General features: G+C 66.7%; 1 protein-coding gene across 1 annotated transcript in view; it reads left to right on the top strand.

Moving 5' to 3' along the window:
• Positions 1–14,222, top strand: part of LOC117641048 (protein sickie-like) — a 53,787-nt gene that overhangs the window by 4,270 nt on the left and 35,295 nt on the right. Inside the window, exons 4-6 of the mRNA XM_034378146.1 lie at positions 12,938–13,009; positions 13,107–13,493; positions 13,587–13,713. Of these exons, the coding sequence (XP_034234037.1) occupies positions 12,938–13,009; positions 13,107–13,493; positions 13,587–13,713 (586 nt within the window). The remainder of the gene's footprint in view (positions 1–12,937; positions 13,010–13,106; positions 13,494–13,586; positions 13,714–14,222) is intronic.

Raw genomic sequence — 14,222 nt, 5'->3', positions numbered from 1 at the left:
TCGTTTTCGTCGCTCTGTTTCTCTCGCACTCGTGGGGCGTCCGGAATAGGTGCGAGAGAGGCAGAGCGACGAAAACGACTCTCGGAATCAGTCTGCCGGCCTGGCCGTGCTGAGTGTTCCTGTTGGCGCCGAGAGCACGCCGCCGAACACGGCCAGATTAAAAGTCGGCCGCGGCGAGGCAGGCGAGGCAGTCCGGCCTCGGCCCGCTTAAACAAATTACGACAAACTCGCGCCCCCTTAGGCGCGGGCGGCGTGTGTCAGAGAGAGACAGCGTGGGCCGAGATTCGCGGAGGCCTCAAGTCTTATCGGGCGAACTTAGTTGAAGGGCGGCGGCCTGGCCGATCCCGAACAGTCCTCGTCGCTCTCTCTCTCTCTCTCTCTCTCTCTCTCTCTCTCTCTCTCTCTCTCCCTCTCCACCCTGCGAGACGCCCCCCGCGTGCGAGAGAGACAGAGCGACGAGGCGCTGCTCAGGCCGGCGGGTGGGGCTTCCATCAGGCGGCGTGATCCCTTGAATTGAATCTCGCACCCCGTCCCGGCCTAATAAGTCTGCCGGTATCTGTACCCGATTGGAGTTTACTGCGGGAGTTGGGGTGGGGTGTGGAAGACGGGGGTGGGGTGGGGATCTCCGGCCGGGTAGGCCGCCCGCCCCGCGCTGCCTACACGCGTTTCCATGTCTATGCGCGTTTCTTATCGCACGCCATGATTGGTCGTCCGCAGGGCGCAGGCAGGACTTGCGCGGGAAAAGGAACAAAAACGTGTGGCCGAGTTAATCTCTCATCTCGCTGGTTTCTCTCTCCCTCCATTTCGCCGCCGTGTCCCGGCGGCTCCACAAGTTAGCAGCTGGCGCTGGGGGGAGCGGGGCCCGGAAAGCGAGGGGGGCGGTGGGGCTTTTGTGCGGCCGGGGCTTCGGGCTTGGGGGGTGGGGCTTCGGCCCGCGGCGCTTTCGGCGAGGCGACATGAGGCGATTCTTCGAGCAGAACCGCGTCGTCGGCAAGGGTATTCCCGTTCCCGCGGAGAAATTGGGAAAAGCGGCGGCAAGGAGGCGGAGGAGAGAGAGAAGGAGGAGAAGAGGCGACAATGGGCGAGGAGAGGACCAGGCAGGCAGGGCGGCAGGGCGGGCACCAAGGCCTGGGGGAAAATGGCAATACGGAAAAGGTTAGCGACCGGCGGCGCCGTCGCCCGGCGGAGAGGAGTAAAATAAAATTAGCCCGGCGACGCGATGGCCGTCTACAAGGAGGTCACTTCGGCGGAGGCGTCCCCCGGCGGGCCGCGCGGCCCCGCTGAAAGGTGTGCTGCGGAAGGGCCTCGGGCGGGGCGGGCGGGCCGTGCCGCTGAGCAGCCCTTTGGCGCCGTCGCGTCGTTCGGGGACCCTTCCCGGCCCTCATTCCGCGCGCCCCAGCGCCCCACAGCCCCGCTGCAGTGATTGTCGGCCTCGGCGGGGGGCTTCTGCGTCGTGCTGCGTGGCCGAGGCCCGGAAGGCCCTGGCCAAGGCCCTGGCCGTGCCGCTCCCGGGGGGCGGCCGGTCCGAGGCAAGGCAGTCAGAGTGCCCCGTGCTGCCCGTGCCCACGGGGACTTGGCAGGACTTTGTTCGGCCGGGTGGCCCTACCCAGCCCAGCCCAGCCCAGCGCTGCCGGGTACGCCACGCCGGCGACCTGACGGTCCTGACGGTCCTAACGGTCCTGACCCACATTCCAGCGCGTCGTAAGGGCGCAGGGGCGCGGCGCACGGACCCGCAGCGCCGCAGCGTGCCGCAGCGGCCCAAGCCCGGCCCGAGTTCGAGTACTGTACCCGTCAATTCTTTTCCCGCGTGCCCCTGCTGCGGGGCGGCGGCGGCGCTATTCCGGGGTCGGGGCTGCGGACTGCGGAGTTCGTTTCGTCGTGCTGTCTCTCTCACCCCCGACCAGTGCGGCAGAAACAGAGCGGCGGAATGATCCTCCCTGCCGTCGATATGAATTGCTCCTCGGCGGCGCCTCGGCGTCTCGGACGTCTCTATGGCGCCGCCGTGCCGCCGGTCCGGGCATTCCGGCTTCGGCCTCCCCGACTGGGGCTGGGATGGAATTCCGGCGTTTTCTAATGTGATATCTCCTTGTCTCCCCAACTCGAGACGGCCGAGGTACCGGGAGGGGGTTGGCGGGCAGGGTCGGCCGCTTTGGAATTCATCGTTCTCGTCCGGGCCGGGGTAGTCCGGGGCTCGGAGGCCAAGCCGGGCCAGGAGGAGAGGGAGGGGTGCTGCTGCTGCTGGCGCCGCGCATCCCAGTAACTCACCTCGCACCTGTGTTCGCGTTCGTGCGCATAATGCTCACTATCAGCAGCGGCGCGCTGTCTTCGCTCTGCCTCGCTCGCACTCACGGGGCGTTCCGTGAGAGAGCGAGAGAGAGAGCGAGAGAGAGAGAGAGAGAGAGAGAGAGAGAGAGAGAGAGAGAGAGACGAGAGAGAGAGAGAGAGAGAGAGAGAGAGAGAGCCCGGCTGCAGCGCGTGATAGCGCGTCCGCGAATCGCGCACCGTAACACACGGCAACACGCGAGGCGGGCCGGCGCCATAACTTTTGGCGCGCGAGGGTCGCGGCCCGCGGCCGGCACGGCGTGGGGGTGAGTCATTTGCGGTGGCGGGGCGGAGCGGACGGGGTGACGAGGCGCCGGGATTTGCTTCGGCCGCGCTTTTGTTCGACGAGCGGAGTCAGCCGTGGCGGGGGCGTGGCGGCGCGGCGGCGAAGGCCCCATCAGGTGCTGCCAGTGTCACGACCCCTGTCATGGACGAGCCGCGGACCGCCTTCGTTGTATCAGGGAAAATGCTCTCTGGCAGAATAGTGCTCTCCGGCCGAAGAAATGCATCTGGCAGAAAATGCTCTCAGCTGGGGAAATGCAATTGGCAGGAAAACTCACCGACGATCCGTGGTTGTGGTTGGCCACTGTCACCGCGTGGCGATGCTTCGAGGTGAATCGGATCTGACCGACGACACCGCATCTCACGGCAAACTCGACCCTGCCTCCCCTTTGTCTTCGCGCCCTTGTTCGCGCCACCCATACGCTTGCGGCGGCCTGCTGCCGAAGCAGTGTAGGCGCTGGGACCGTTGGTTGCGAGCTTAGCGTCGATACCCCTGCTCCCTCCTGCTCCCTGGCAGCTTGATTCCGAGAGTCGTTTTCGTCGCTCTGTCTCGCTCGCACCGATAGGGGACGCCCCAGGAGTGCGACAGAGACAGAGAGCGACGAAGACGACGCTCGGTGCCGCAGCGAGCGGTGTGCGGCAGGGTGCGGTCGCCTCGCCGCCATGGCGCAGCCCAACAAGCCGAACCGAGCCGAACCGCCGCCGTATCGCCGTTCTCACAGCCACCACAGGTGCAGCGGGTGCAGCCGCGGTGCAGCCTGCATCCTTCCGCGGCTGCTCGGCGGTGCCGCCGGCTCGCCCGGAGGCCGCGGGGTGGGGTGGGGCGGGGCGGGGGCGGGGCGGGGCGGGCGAGGGTTATGGCTGCGGGGTGGAGCGTCCGGGTGGCGTCGCAGGCGTCGCCGCGCTGCCTGCCCGCGGCGCCGTGCCCGCCGTCCCCGCCGTGCGCGCGACGAGGACGCCGCGCCTCGCCGCCCCTCGGCACCCCGGACGCGGCCCCGGGGGCGAATCGATTGGTGGGGTGCACGTGGTGGCGGCGCTGGCTGCCTGCCTGGCTGCCTGGCTGGCTGCCTGGCTCGGCAGTAGCGGTGCGACCGCGGTCCGGCACGCCGCCCAGCAAGCAGGCCCACGGCCACGCCCCGCCACGCCCCGCGCGCCGAGGACGTTGTGGACGTCGCGAGAGTGCTCAGCCGCATCGTAGCGGTGGCGACGACGACAGGCACCACGCCGTCGACGGTGACCTCCCCGTCGTGGATTAACCCCGGATCCAGGATCGCGACGGTGGCCACAGGTGGGTCTTGTCGGGTGCAGGCGTGTTCCTGTGTGCGCTGCCGCCGGCGGGCTGCTTGTCGCACTGCGAGCCGCCGCCGTGCCGGTAGGCAACCCACGGCACTGCAGAAGGGCGCGGCCCCGGCGCGGCGGTGTCTCAAGTGACGCTTGGCGGCCGCTGCAGCAACGCTTGCTTGGCAGTGGACACGACGTGGACGGCCGGTCGGCCGGCCCCTCCCCGCCGGCTGCAGCAGGGGCTGCACCGAGCCACCCTTCTTGTCCAGGCGGAGGGAGGGAGCGAGGGGAGCGGAGGGTCCGGCCATATCTTTGGGTGTTTGGCGCTGGGTCCCTCCTTCGGTCCTTCGGTCCTTCGGCCCTTCGGGGCGAGGGTCTGCAAGGCCTTGCCGAGGGGTGCGGGCGGCGGCGTGGCGCGGCGTGGCGCGGGGCGGACGGTGCCACGTTACAGGTGGCAGTCTGGTTCACTACTCGAAGTGCCCCGAGCTGGCCTCGAGGGCCTCCTGGACCTGGTGCCGCCTTTCTGGGCCCGGGCCACACCTGTCGCCATCCCCATCACCCTCTTGCATCCCCTTCACAGTGCCGCCGCTCGGACCGGCGGCTGGCCCCGATAGTGCCTTTGATGCAGTGCAAATGAACGAGCGTCGAATCCTGCCGGGCTCGTTCTGCAGCGCTTCGTCACTCTGTCTCTCTCTCGCACTCATGGGGCGCCTGCCCCGTGCGAGAGAGAGACAGAGCAACAGAACCACGGTTCGGAGTGAGCCGCTTCTGGTTATCTCGCTCCTTTGTCTGGCCGCCGTCCCATCCCGTAATGCCCAGTCAAAGGGCCGGCAGGTGCGAGGGAGCGAGAGAGAGAGGAGACCCTCATCTCTCAGCGCCTTTCAAAACCAGGACGCGCGAAGGAACAGCGTCCGCAGCGCCAAGCAGCGCGCGCCATCAGCGCCGTCGTTGGAAAATTAAAACGCAAAGAGGGAGAGAGAGACGGCGAAAGAAAGGGACGTGGCCAAGAGAGAGACTGGAGGCGGGGGATGCGAATGAAAGCAGACGTCATGGCGCGAACGCGGAGCGCGAAGCGCGAGGCACAGCGCCCTCGACAGCGCCCCGCTTCGAATGTTTGTTGCTCCCCGCGCCTTTTGTTGGCCTCCATGTTGGACCTTCTGCGGAGCGCGGGGCAGATAGAGGAATAGAGAGGGGGCGGGGGGTTGCGTGATGAGACTCTGTTTAAGTTTCAAATTACGCGCCCAGAGTCATATTTCCAGCAGCGCCGACGTGCGGGCCACTTACAGGAGCCTCCGCATATTATTCCCACCCCTAGGCTCTGCTGGCACTGCCCTAGCGCGCTGCCCGGCCCGGCCCCGCCCTCTCGAAAAGACAGAGAAGGGCTGCCTCGTCACGTCCCTGCCGTGTGGCACACTGTAGCACGCCACTCGGCTGTCGCGTTGCCTTGCCTTTCGGTGTGCGGCCGCGGCGGCGGGATTTGAACCAGCGTCACGCGCTAACGACGTGACGCTAATTGACAGTGAGCTCGCGGGGCTGACATCGCCCCCTGTACCTGCCGGGAAGGACGCGCCCTTCACGTGTGCGTCAAGGTGTGTGTGGTGGTGGTGGTGGTGGGGGGGATATGATTGTGTAGGCGCGTGTGTGTGTGTGCGTGCGTCCCGCCGCAGCGCCAGGCTGTCTGCCCCCAGGCCCGTGCCGCCTGCCGCCACCACGGGCCAGCAGGCCAGCACCACTGACCTTCATCCTGTCACCCTTCCCAGTCCTTCCAGCAGACCGCTCGTCCTCGATGGTCCGAGCAGACCCGCTGCTTTTTCGTCCTTGCCCGCCCTCCCTCCCTCCGTCCCCGCCCCGCCCCGCCCCGCCTGCCAAGGGAGCACGTTTCGCATAGTGGAGCGGCGGCAGCTCCTCTCTGCAGTCCACTCCAGTGTGGCATTGCGCCCCCCCCCCCTCCCCTCGGCCGCGACATCCACCCCGCCGCCTTCACATCATGTCTGGCCTGGAAATAGTGAACAGCGCAGCGGCACAGCGGCGCCCGGCGGCGGCGGCCTTCCGACTGGCTTGGAGCTGGAGGCTGATGGGCTGGAGGCTGGGGGCGCTGGAAGTTGGCGTTCGCGGAGATAAGCGAGGCCCGGGGCGGGGCGGCGTTTGCACACTGCGAGTTTGCGTAGCGATTTTGTGTAGCGACCTACTACAAGTACACGACCTACGAAGTACGCCCCGTGCCCTTGCTTTGAGGTGAGCGGCGCCGCGGCCGTGCTGTAGCTGTGCTGGGGCGGGCCCAGGACGGCGCGTCGTGGAACGGGACACTGTAGTACAGTACAGCGAGGCGCATCCGTAGCGGTGATTGAGAACGAGAGAGACAGAGAAAGAGCGCGTACCGCATGCAGTTTTAATTCACCGCTTGAGCCGAATGCCGGGCTGTCCATTATTCAGCCACCGGATCGGCTTGCCGTGGCTTGCCGTGGCTTGCCGGGCGGGCTCGCGGTAATCCGGCCCGCCGCGGGGAGCGCGTTCGAAATGCGGCTTGCTGTCCCTCGCGCGGCTGCCTATGAAGGCACGAAGCGCGGCAGGTAGGCGCACAGTGAGTGGTCCAGAGGACCGGCGCAGCTGCCAAAACTCCAGACGCGCTTTGAGCTAAAAAGTCGCTAGGACTCGAACCGCACGTGTGACCCCACCAATGGATTCCTCGTTCTGAGAGCAATCGATTGGTGGGGTCACACGATCGGTTCGAGTCCCATTTAGCGACTGTGGAGCTCGAAACGCGTCCGGGATTTGGACCGCCTGTGCCGGTCTTCTGGCCCGAGGCGTGAAGGGTCCCCCAGGCCCGAGGTTCCCCGCCGGCACCGCGGTGACTGACGACCTGGCCACGGCGACGACGCCTTGAGCCGCCCTGCCATTTCTCCTCATTCCTCGTCGCTCTGTCTCTGTCGCACTCATCGGGCGTGCCTGAGGGGTGCTGAGGGTGCGAGAGAGACAGAGCGACTGGGCCGCCGCTGGCCGCGGCTGTGCAGTGCTGTCCCGATCATTACCGCCCCTCCACGTTCCGTTCTGCTTCGCAATGGAAAAACACTTTTCCGGATTTTTGTGTCCCCTCCGCTGCTCCCGCGTCCGGGCGGGGCCGGCCGATGATAACAGTTTCCCTATCGCTTTTATTTTGCTCCCCACTGGGGAAAAGTCGGGAGAAAGAAAATAAACGAGGGGCCAGCCGAAAATAAAGGTCGGCTCTCGCTGTGGCCAACTGGAGCTGGAGAGCACATTTCATTAATTTTGGCTCGTCCGACACGCCGTGGATGAAGTGGATAAAGCGGCTGTAGCGGCTGAAGGGCGGCTGAAGCGCTCGCGCGTGTCCCGCGGTCGCGGCCGATTCAATTTGTGCCGAGTACCGTTTGTTTCTCATCACTCGGACGAGTATTGACATGGCCGTGATGACCGCTCGCTGCGGGAGCCCCCTCCCCCTCCCGCCTCTCCCCTCGCCCTCCGCTTCCTTGTGCGTGCAATCAATACGCCCCGTTTGCTTCTCCTCGGCGGAAAACCGCCACCGTCTTCTGTCTTTTTCTCACGAGCAGCCCCATACGCGCGGCGAACTCATCCGCGACAATGTCTCTCTTTCTCTCTCCCTCCGCGCCGCGCCGCGCAGTGTGCGAGGTTGTTTTCGCCGCGCTGTCGTGGTCTCCGCTCGCCTTGGTGGAAGGGCGGTGCAGTGACCCCGTTGGGCCCTGGCGGCAGACGAGCTTGTTCTCGCCATCGCCCTCTAGTGGGCCGGATCAATGCGCCGACTCAAAAATTCATGCGTTTCCGCCGAGCAGGGCCGAGCGAGCGTCTACAGCGCGATGCGATCGGGCGCCGGATTGCGCTTGGCCGGACGAGGCCGACCAGCCCGTTGGGCCCGCCCGCGCGTGTTGAGCGGAATCGACTATGGCTCGTGTGGCCGTCAGCGGGGAGAAGGGGGAAGGGGAGGGGAAGGGGGCACACATCAATCATTGGCTATCTAGGGAAAATGGAATGCGGGAGTGGAGGGAAGCGGATCGCTTCCGATACGTCAAACTTGTACTTCTGGCCCTCCTGGCGGCCCGATAAAAGTGTCGCGTCGCTGGCCGTTCGAGGCGGGGCGGGGCGGGGCGGGGCGCAGTGAGTGAAACCTGCAAATCCTGCACGGCGGGGCGCGGCGGGGCACGGTGCTCGTCTACAAGGAAAGGGCTCAGCAGCTCGAAGCGATTACTCGGACGGCTCCATGGCGGAAGGGGCGGCGCGGCCCCTCGCCCGGCCCGCCTCGATCAGCGCGAAGCGGGTCACGGGGCGGGGCGGGGCGGGGCGGGGCGGGGCGGGGCGTTCCGCTGCAGGACATGCCCAAAGTGTCAGCGGGAATGATAATGCTGCGCTGCAACTTGAAACGAAACTGCCGGCGGTAATGGCGGCGCCGTAAAGCTTGGCGGCGTGGTGGCGGCGGGGGTTGCGGTGGCGGCGGCGGTGGCGGTGGCGGTCAGGACGAGCGCCCTTTAGCGGCCGCCGCTGCCCTGTGGGTGTGGGCACACTGTGGGCGCTCCCTCGCTCCCTAAATGGCCTGCCTGACGGTTTATATTTAGGGCGGCGGGAGCGCGTGCGCCGTTTTCGGCTGAGCCACGTGACCTTTGCGCGGAATTTTCCCGTTCGAGGGGTTCCAGCTGTGATGTTTGTCGGAACAAACAATGTATAGGAGACGTAACGACGACGCGCCGTTTTCGGAAGTGACGTGTGAAGAAATCCCTTTTTCGTGACGAAGCGGCTGTCAGGTCACGTGACGGACAGGCGCTGCTGGGCGCTGGGGTCCGAGCGAGCGAGAGGTATTGGCGGGCAGGGCCGGGCAGGGCCGGCACGGGCACATCTGGACGCGCGGGACGCGCCCCGCCAGTCGCCACGCAACAAATCCGCTCCGGCTTACCGTGCCGAGGTCGTCCACGTGTTACGTGGCGGCTCAGCCCGGAACGGTCGGGAAGGCCGGAGGGTCGTGAATAAAACGGCGGGGCGGCGCGGGGAATCGAACCCGTGCCGTGGCTTCCCCAGTGTGCGAGAGTGTAAGCCTTGTTGAGGGCGCTCGGGACCCGGCGAGTGCGGAGAGGACGCGTTGAGTGTCCGGCCATCCTGTTATGACCCCCAGCGGGCTCGTCCGTCGACGGCATGCTCGCTCTCTCTCTCACACACACACGCAGGGCGATTCAAAATTCATGCGGCAGCCATAGTGAACAGGTGCGGTGCTCATGGCCTGCGAGCGGCCCGGGCCTGCCGCCCTTCCCGCAGCCCTTATTAGCGGGCCCTCGGCAACCACCGGTGTGGCGCGGCCAGGGCCCGGCCCTAACGGGGCGCACCGACAGCCTGTGTTTGGCCGCCCCGGCCGCAGACCCTTCGCCGTGGCCCTATCAAATCAAAGCCCTCCTTGGCCGGGTCGATGGCGGCACGGTGGCCGTCCAGGCGCAGCCACACTGTGCAGGCCAGAAAGGGCTCGCGAGTCATACGGCGGCAGCGAGGAGCAAGGACACCCCTTCAATAACCGACCCGGCCCGGCCCGGCTCGGCTCGGGCTGCTCTCTCGACAACGGGGCCAAGTGTAAAACCCTCAACTCGATTTATTAGGCGGGCCTCGCCGTGGGGCCCGGGGCGAGCGGCGAGGTCAGCCGGCCGTAGTGCTGGCTGACCTTGGTGACGAGGCCGGGGATGGCGGCGGGGACGGCCTTGAAAAGGGAGGTGTGGCAGTGTGGCGGCGTGTCCGCGGTGCTCGACGCGGCCCTCGACGCGACCCACATGCATGCCGCGGACGGGCACTCCGCCGCACTCCGCCGACAGCCGACTGGCGGAGGGAGGGGACGCAGCCACCAGCTGAACACTGGCGGAGGAAAGCCGGGATGGCTCAGTGTGTTCATACCCAGAGTAGCCTTGTCGTTCGATGCGGGCCAGGCCAAGGGTCGCGCCGAGGGCCGGGCAGTGGGGCAGCCGTTGGAGCCACGCCGCGCCACGGCCCCTGCGAACGTGAGATAGGCCAGCCCGCTGCGCCCCGGCGTGGTCGCGCGGCCTACCCGCACGGCGCTCGGCCGCACGGTTCGCCTGCCTGCCGAACGCCCTCCCCCTCCACCCCTTTGAAAACGTGTTCGCGGTACTCTGCGGCCCGCCCTGCCCTGCTGCCCTGGTGGCCCGCCCAGCACGACGCGGTGGTCGTTGGCGGCGGCCAGGAAAGACATACGGTGACGTCACGGAGGCCGTGCTACCCCGCGCGGTGACGTCAACAGTCCACTGCTCGTCGTCCCCGCCATGAGCTGGTTGGTGGCTGGTGACGTCAGGCAGGTTGGCGCCGCGCCACCCACGCCGCCTGGACGCGACTACCAACCCGGAATGGTCACCGCGCCGCGTCGCACCCAGGAGCCCCACCAGTGCGACGGAGACAGAGCTGCGGGTCCCTCCACTGTGTTTTTGTTTGGCGCGCCAACTGCGCCAACTCGGCCGGGCCGCCAGATTGGCGGGTAATTGCGGAATTGATGGCGCGGAACGCGGATTACGAGCAGGCTCTCTCCGTCTCTCTCGCACCCGCGCGACGCCCCGTCGGGGTGCGAGAGAGACGGCGGCGAAACTCCTGTCCGGAATCAGGCAGCGGCGAGGTGGCGGAGATAAGAGTTAAGGGGAGCAGCAGGGGCCACGGCAGCCACGGCAAGGGGTCGGGGGGCGCCGCAGGAACGGATCAAAACTTTGTGTGGTGAGAGCTTTGGCAGAACTTGCGCGCGTGCGCCGTCTGTCGACTTGCGTTTCGTCCCGGGGAGGGGGGGGGGGGGGCGGAGGGCAAGGGGCTTGGCGAGGTGGCGGAGGTTGTAGTGTAGTGGATGAAATCCCGTGTAGTGTGTTGTTGTCGAAGTGAGAGAGGTAGCAACGCGGCAACGCGCAGCCCTCCCCGTGTGTGTGTGTGTGTGTGTGTGTGTGTGTGTGTGTGTGTGTGTGTGTGTGTGTGTGTGTGAAGGTGTGTGTGTGTGAAGGTGTGAGTGTGAGCGCGCGTGTGTGTCCGTGCGTGCGCACGTGCCCGTCGTACCAGGCACGTCTGCGCCCTGCCGGCCCTGCCCCGGTTTTGCAGTCTTCCCATCTCTCTTGCCATCCCTTTCTGTCTCTCTGCGTCTTTGTCTTGCGCGCGCTGTCTCTCTCTCTCTCTCGCTCCTGCTCCCTCGCAGGCAGCTCGACCGGGCTGCTATGCCACGGGCCATTCGAAAAGCGACACGTTTATTTACTTTTCGTGGTGTTTCTCGGGCGAAACGGGAAAGGCAACACGAGCGAGGCCTCGCGCGACACGTTCATCCCCCCCACCCCCACCCCCGCCAAGTTCGTGTTGGTTCGCTGTTGATCCGATCCGTCTGCAGACATTTGTAAAGTGTCCCCCGCAAACTCGCCCCCTCCCCCATCAATTGGCAAACTTTGCAAGTGCCGCGTGGGGCTTTTTATTAAAATTTAAAGCGCCCCCCCCCTTGCCTCCCCTGCTTCCGGCCTGGATTAGGGCGGAACCGGAGGCACTCCGTGGGCGCTGCGAAAGCGCACAACCCAAAAGAGCAGCCGCACCGCCGCCAACTTGGAGCGAGTGGCGGGAAGAAGGGTTGTTTTTCTTGCTCCGCCTCGATCCTTGATTGATAGCGGACTGCCCCGCCCCGCCCCACCCGCCTGTCCCGCGGCCGCGACGAGTGACGAGGGACGCCTCGGCCCGGCCATGGCCCGGCCGCCGAAACTGGGGCAAATCGACAAGAATGGCGGATTGGCAAAGGAGGCAGGAAAAATAAAAAGTGTCCCGTTGTTTGCCGTCGTGCCCCGAACCCCAGGCCCCAAGCCCTCGCCCAAGCCCGCCGTGGCAAGGCCGGGCAAATACGCCCCGGCGGCCCGGCACAATCAGGGCCGCTCCGTGCCGCGAGCGGCGTGGCGCGGGTTCGAGCCCCGCCCCCGCCGTCGTACGCGCGCAGCGTTTTTCTTTGTTTTTATTTTGACGGACGGCGGCGGCCGTGCGGAGTACTGCATCGGGGCGTTCACCTCCGTTCGCGGCACTGCGACATCTGGCCGCGTGCGGTGGGTCAGGGTGGGGCGAGGCGGGGTGAGGCGGGGCGGTGACGAGATTGTCCTGGAGGAAGACGACGACGGCCTAGAGGGAGGAGAGCAGAGTGCTCGCTCCGGCCGTAGAGGTCGTTATCTTCATCGGACGTGAGACTGCATTGCTACCCCCTTTTTCTGGCGTGCCCCGCCGCACCCCGCCCACCCCGCCGCACCCCGCCCCACCCCGCCCCACCCCGCCCCACCCCGCCCGATCGCTCAAGTGGAGCTGATAAACGAGGGGAAGGCCGCGGCCCGTCTCCGTGCTCCATGGTGCTCCATGGCCGCCGAACCTGGAGCGAACCCACCACGTCCTGCCCTGCCCTTCCCCACCCCTTCCCGTTCGAGTTGAGCAGGGCAGCAAAGCCCCCCGACATGGCGGCGGCCGAACTACTCCACCGCCTTGTCGCAAACAAAGCCTGCGCCAATTAGAGCCTGACGGAACGAGCCAGACGCTCTGGTTCTTCCGCACTCATGGGGCAGAGCGACAGAGCGACGAAGCACGGCAGACTGATTCCGAGAGTCGTTTTCGACACTCTGTATCTCTCGCACCCATAGGGGACGCCCCATGAGCGCGCGAGAGAGAGAGAGAGCGACGCAAACGGCACTCGGAATCAGAGGCGCGAGGTGGTGGCCGGGTTGTCGCCCCGCCAGCCCCGCCGCTGGAAATAAGATTAGAGGCGCCACCGGAGGGCATCGCAGCCCGGCCCAGCCCGGCCCTCCGCGGCAGGGGAGACATTTTTCCCCGTTTTTGCTCTTTTTCTGTTTCGTTCGATTTCCTGATGGCGCGTCCCCGTCGGCCGTCGACCTCCCAGGCGGGACGAGATGAGATACTGGTGGTCCTGCCGCCAGTGACAGGCCGCCAGGCCGGCAGGGCACCGACCGCGGCGGACCCACGTTCGCCAACATTTTCCGCGCCACATGTTCCGATTTGCGACCGCCGTGTTAACGCCAAGCCGTTTCTTTGCCAACAGGTACTCCCCCGCTGGGTGCAAAGACGGACAAGTGCCGCTGCAGCCAGGCAACCCGCAGCGCGCCAAGCCTCGGTGAGTACCTTCGTCCTTCGTCCTTCGTCCTTCGTCCTTGGACTCGAACGCCTCCGCGGAACTCTGCATGATTCTGACGCACGCTTCCCTGTTCCAGACTGGACCAGAGCCTTCCCCGGTCCATCGGCGAGTTGTCCGCCAGCCGCGGCGACGGACCTCAGGTGGTGGGCGGACTGGTGAAGCAGCCCCTGCAGCACCCCCACCACCCGCAGCAGCATCACCAGCAACAACAACAGCACCAGCATCATCAACAACAACAGCATCATCAACAACAACAACAGCAACAACACCAGCAACAACACCAGCAACAACAGCAACACCTGCAGCAGCAGGCACAACACCAGCAGCAAAACCTGCAGCAAACCCTGCAGCAGCCACAGCAGCAGCATGGGGGCGGCCCGCAGGTCGTGTACCGCGTGGTGGGATCCCGTGCGCACGTCAAGAAGACCGACAGCGGCCAGCAGACGGACAACGGCGGCTTCCGGTACGTCGCCACACCGTGGTCGCGCTGGCCTTCAGCCTTTAGAACGCACCCGCGCGCTCTGGATGCGCACTCTATTTCGGTTTCGCTTTGCAGGCAAATTTCGAACGTTCAGTGGAAGAAGTTCGTGGAGGGGGACCGCGTGCCGGAGCTGCTGCGGCCCAAGGGAGACGCGGACGGGCTGAGAGAGCGCGAGCACCCGCGGGACCACTCGAGGCACGTCGCGGGGGCCGCGGGGGCCGCGCCCGGGGGCGGCAGTGGCGCTGGGGGCGGCGACAGGAGGACCGCCCCCGGAGCGAGCGCGGCGCCCCTCAACGGGCCCCACAACGGCGTCCACAACGGCGTCCACAACGGGCTCCAGGTCGCCGCCAACGGCAACGGACTGCCCCGCAAGAGCAATGGCGGCCACGGCGCGGAGCGCGACCAGCGCCAGAAGAGGGGCACGGGTGAGTAGAGACTTGCGTGCCGGGGACGTGCAAGTATCACGTAACGCCGCCACGACGCGGGCCTGACTGAGGCGTCGCTTTGCTTTCAGGGGCCGGCAAGGAGGAGGGGCTCGTGAGGGCGGACGGCTCCAGGATGGAGCACCGCGGCAACGGCCACCCCGGCTCGCCGCCCAACCACCCGCCGCCGCCCGCCCCCGCGCCGCCCAGCCCGCCGGGCCACGGCGGCCACGGCGTGCAGGGGGTGCCCGGGGGCGGTGGCGGCGGCAAGGGCAAGGTGCGCGGCGTG

This window comes from Thrips palmi, unplaced genomic scaffold, assembly GCF_012932325.1.
Source record: "Thrips palmi isolate BJ-2018 unplaced genomic scaffold, TpBJ-2018v1 HiC_scaffold_15, whole genome shotgun sequence".
In the NCBI taxonomy this organism is placed as follows: Eukaryota; Metazoa; Arthropoda; class Insecta; order Thysanoptera; family Thripidae; genus Thrips; species Thrips palmi.
Note: the sequence above shows the minus strand (reverse complement) of the source record. Positions and strands in the feature narration are given on the sequence as shown.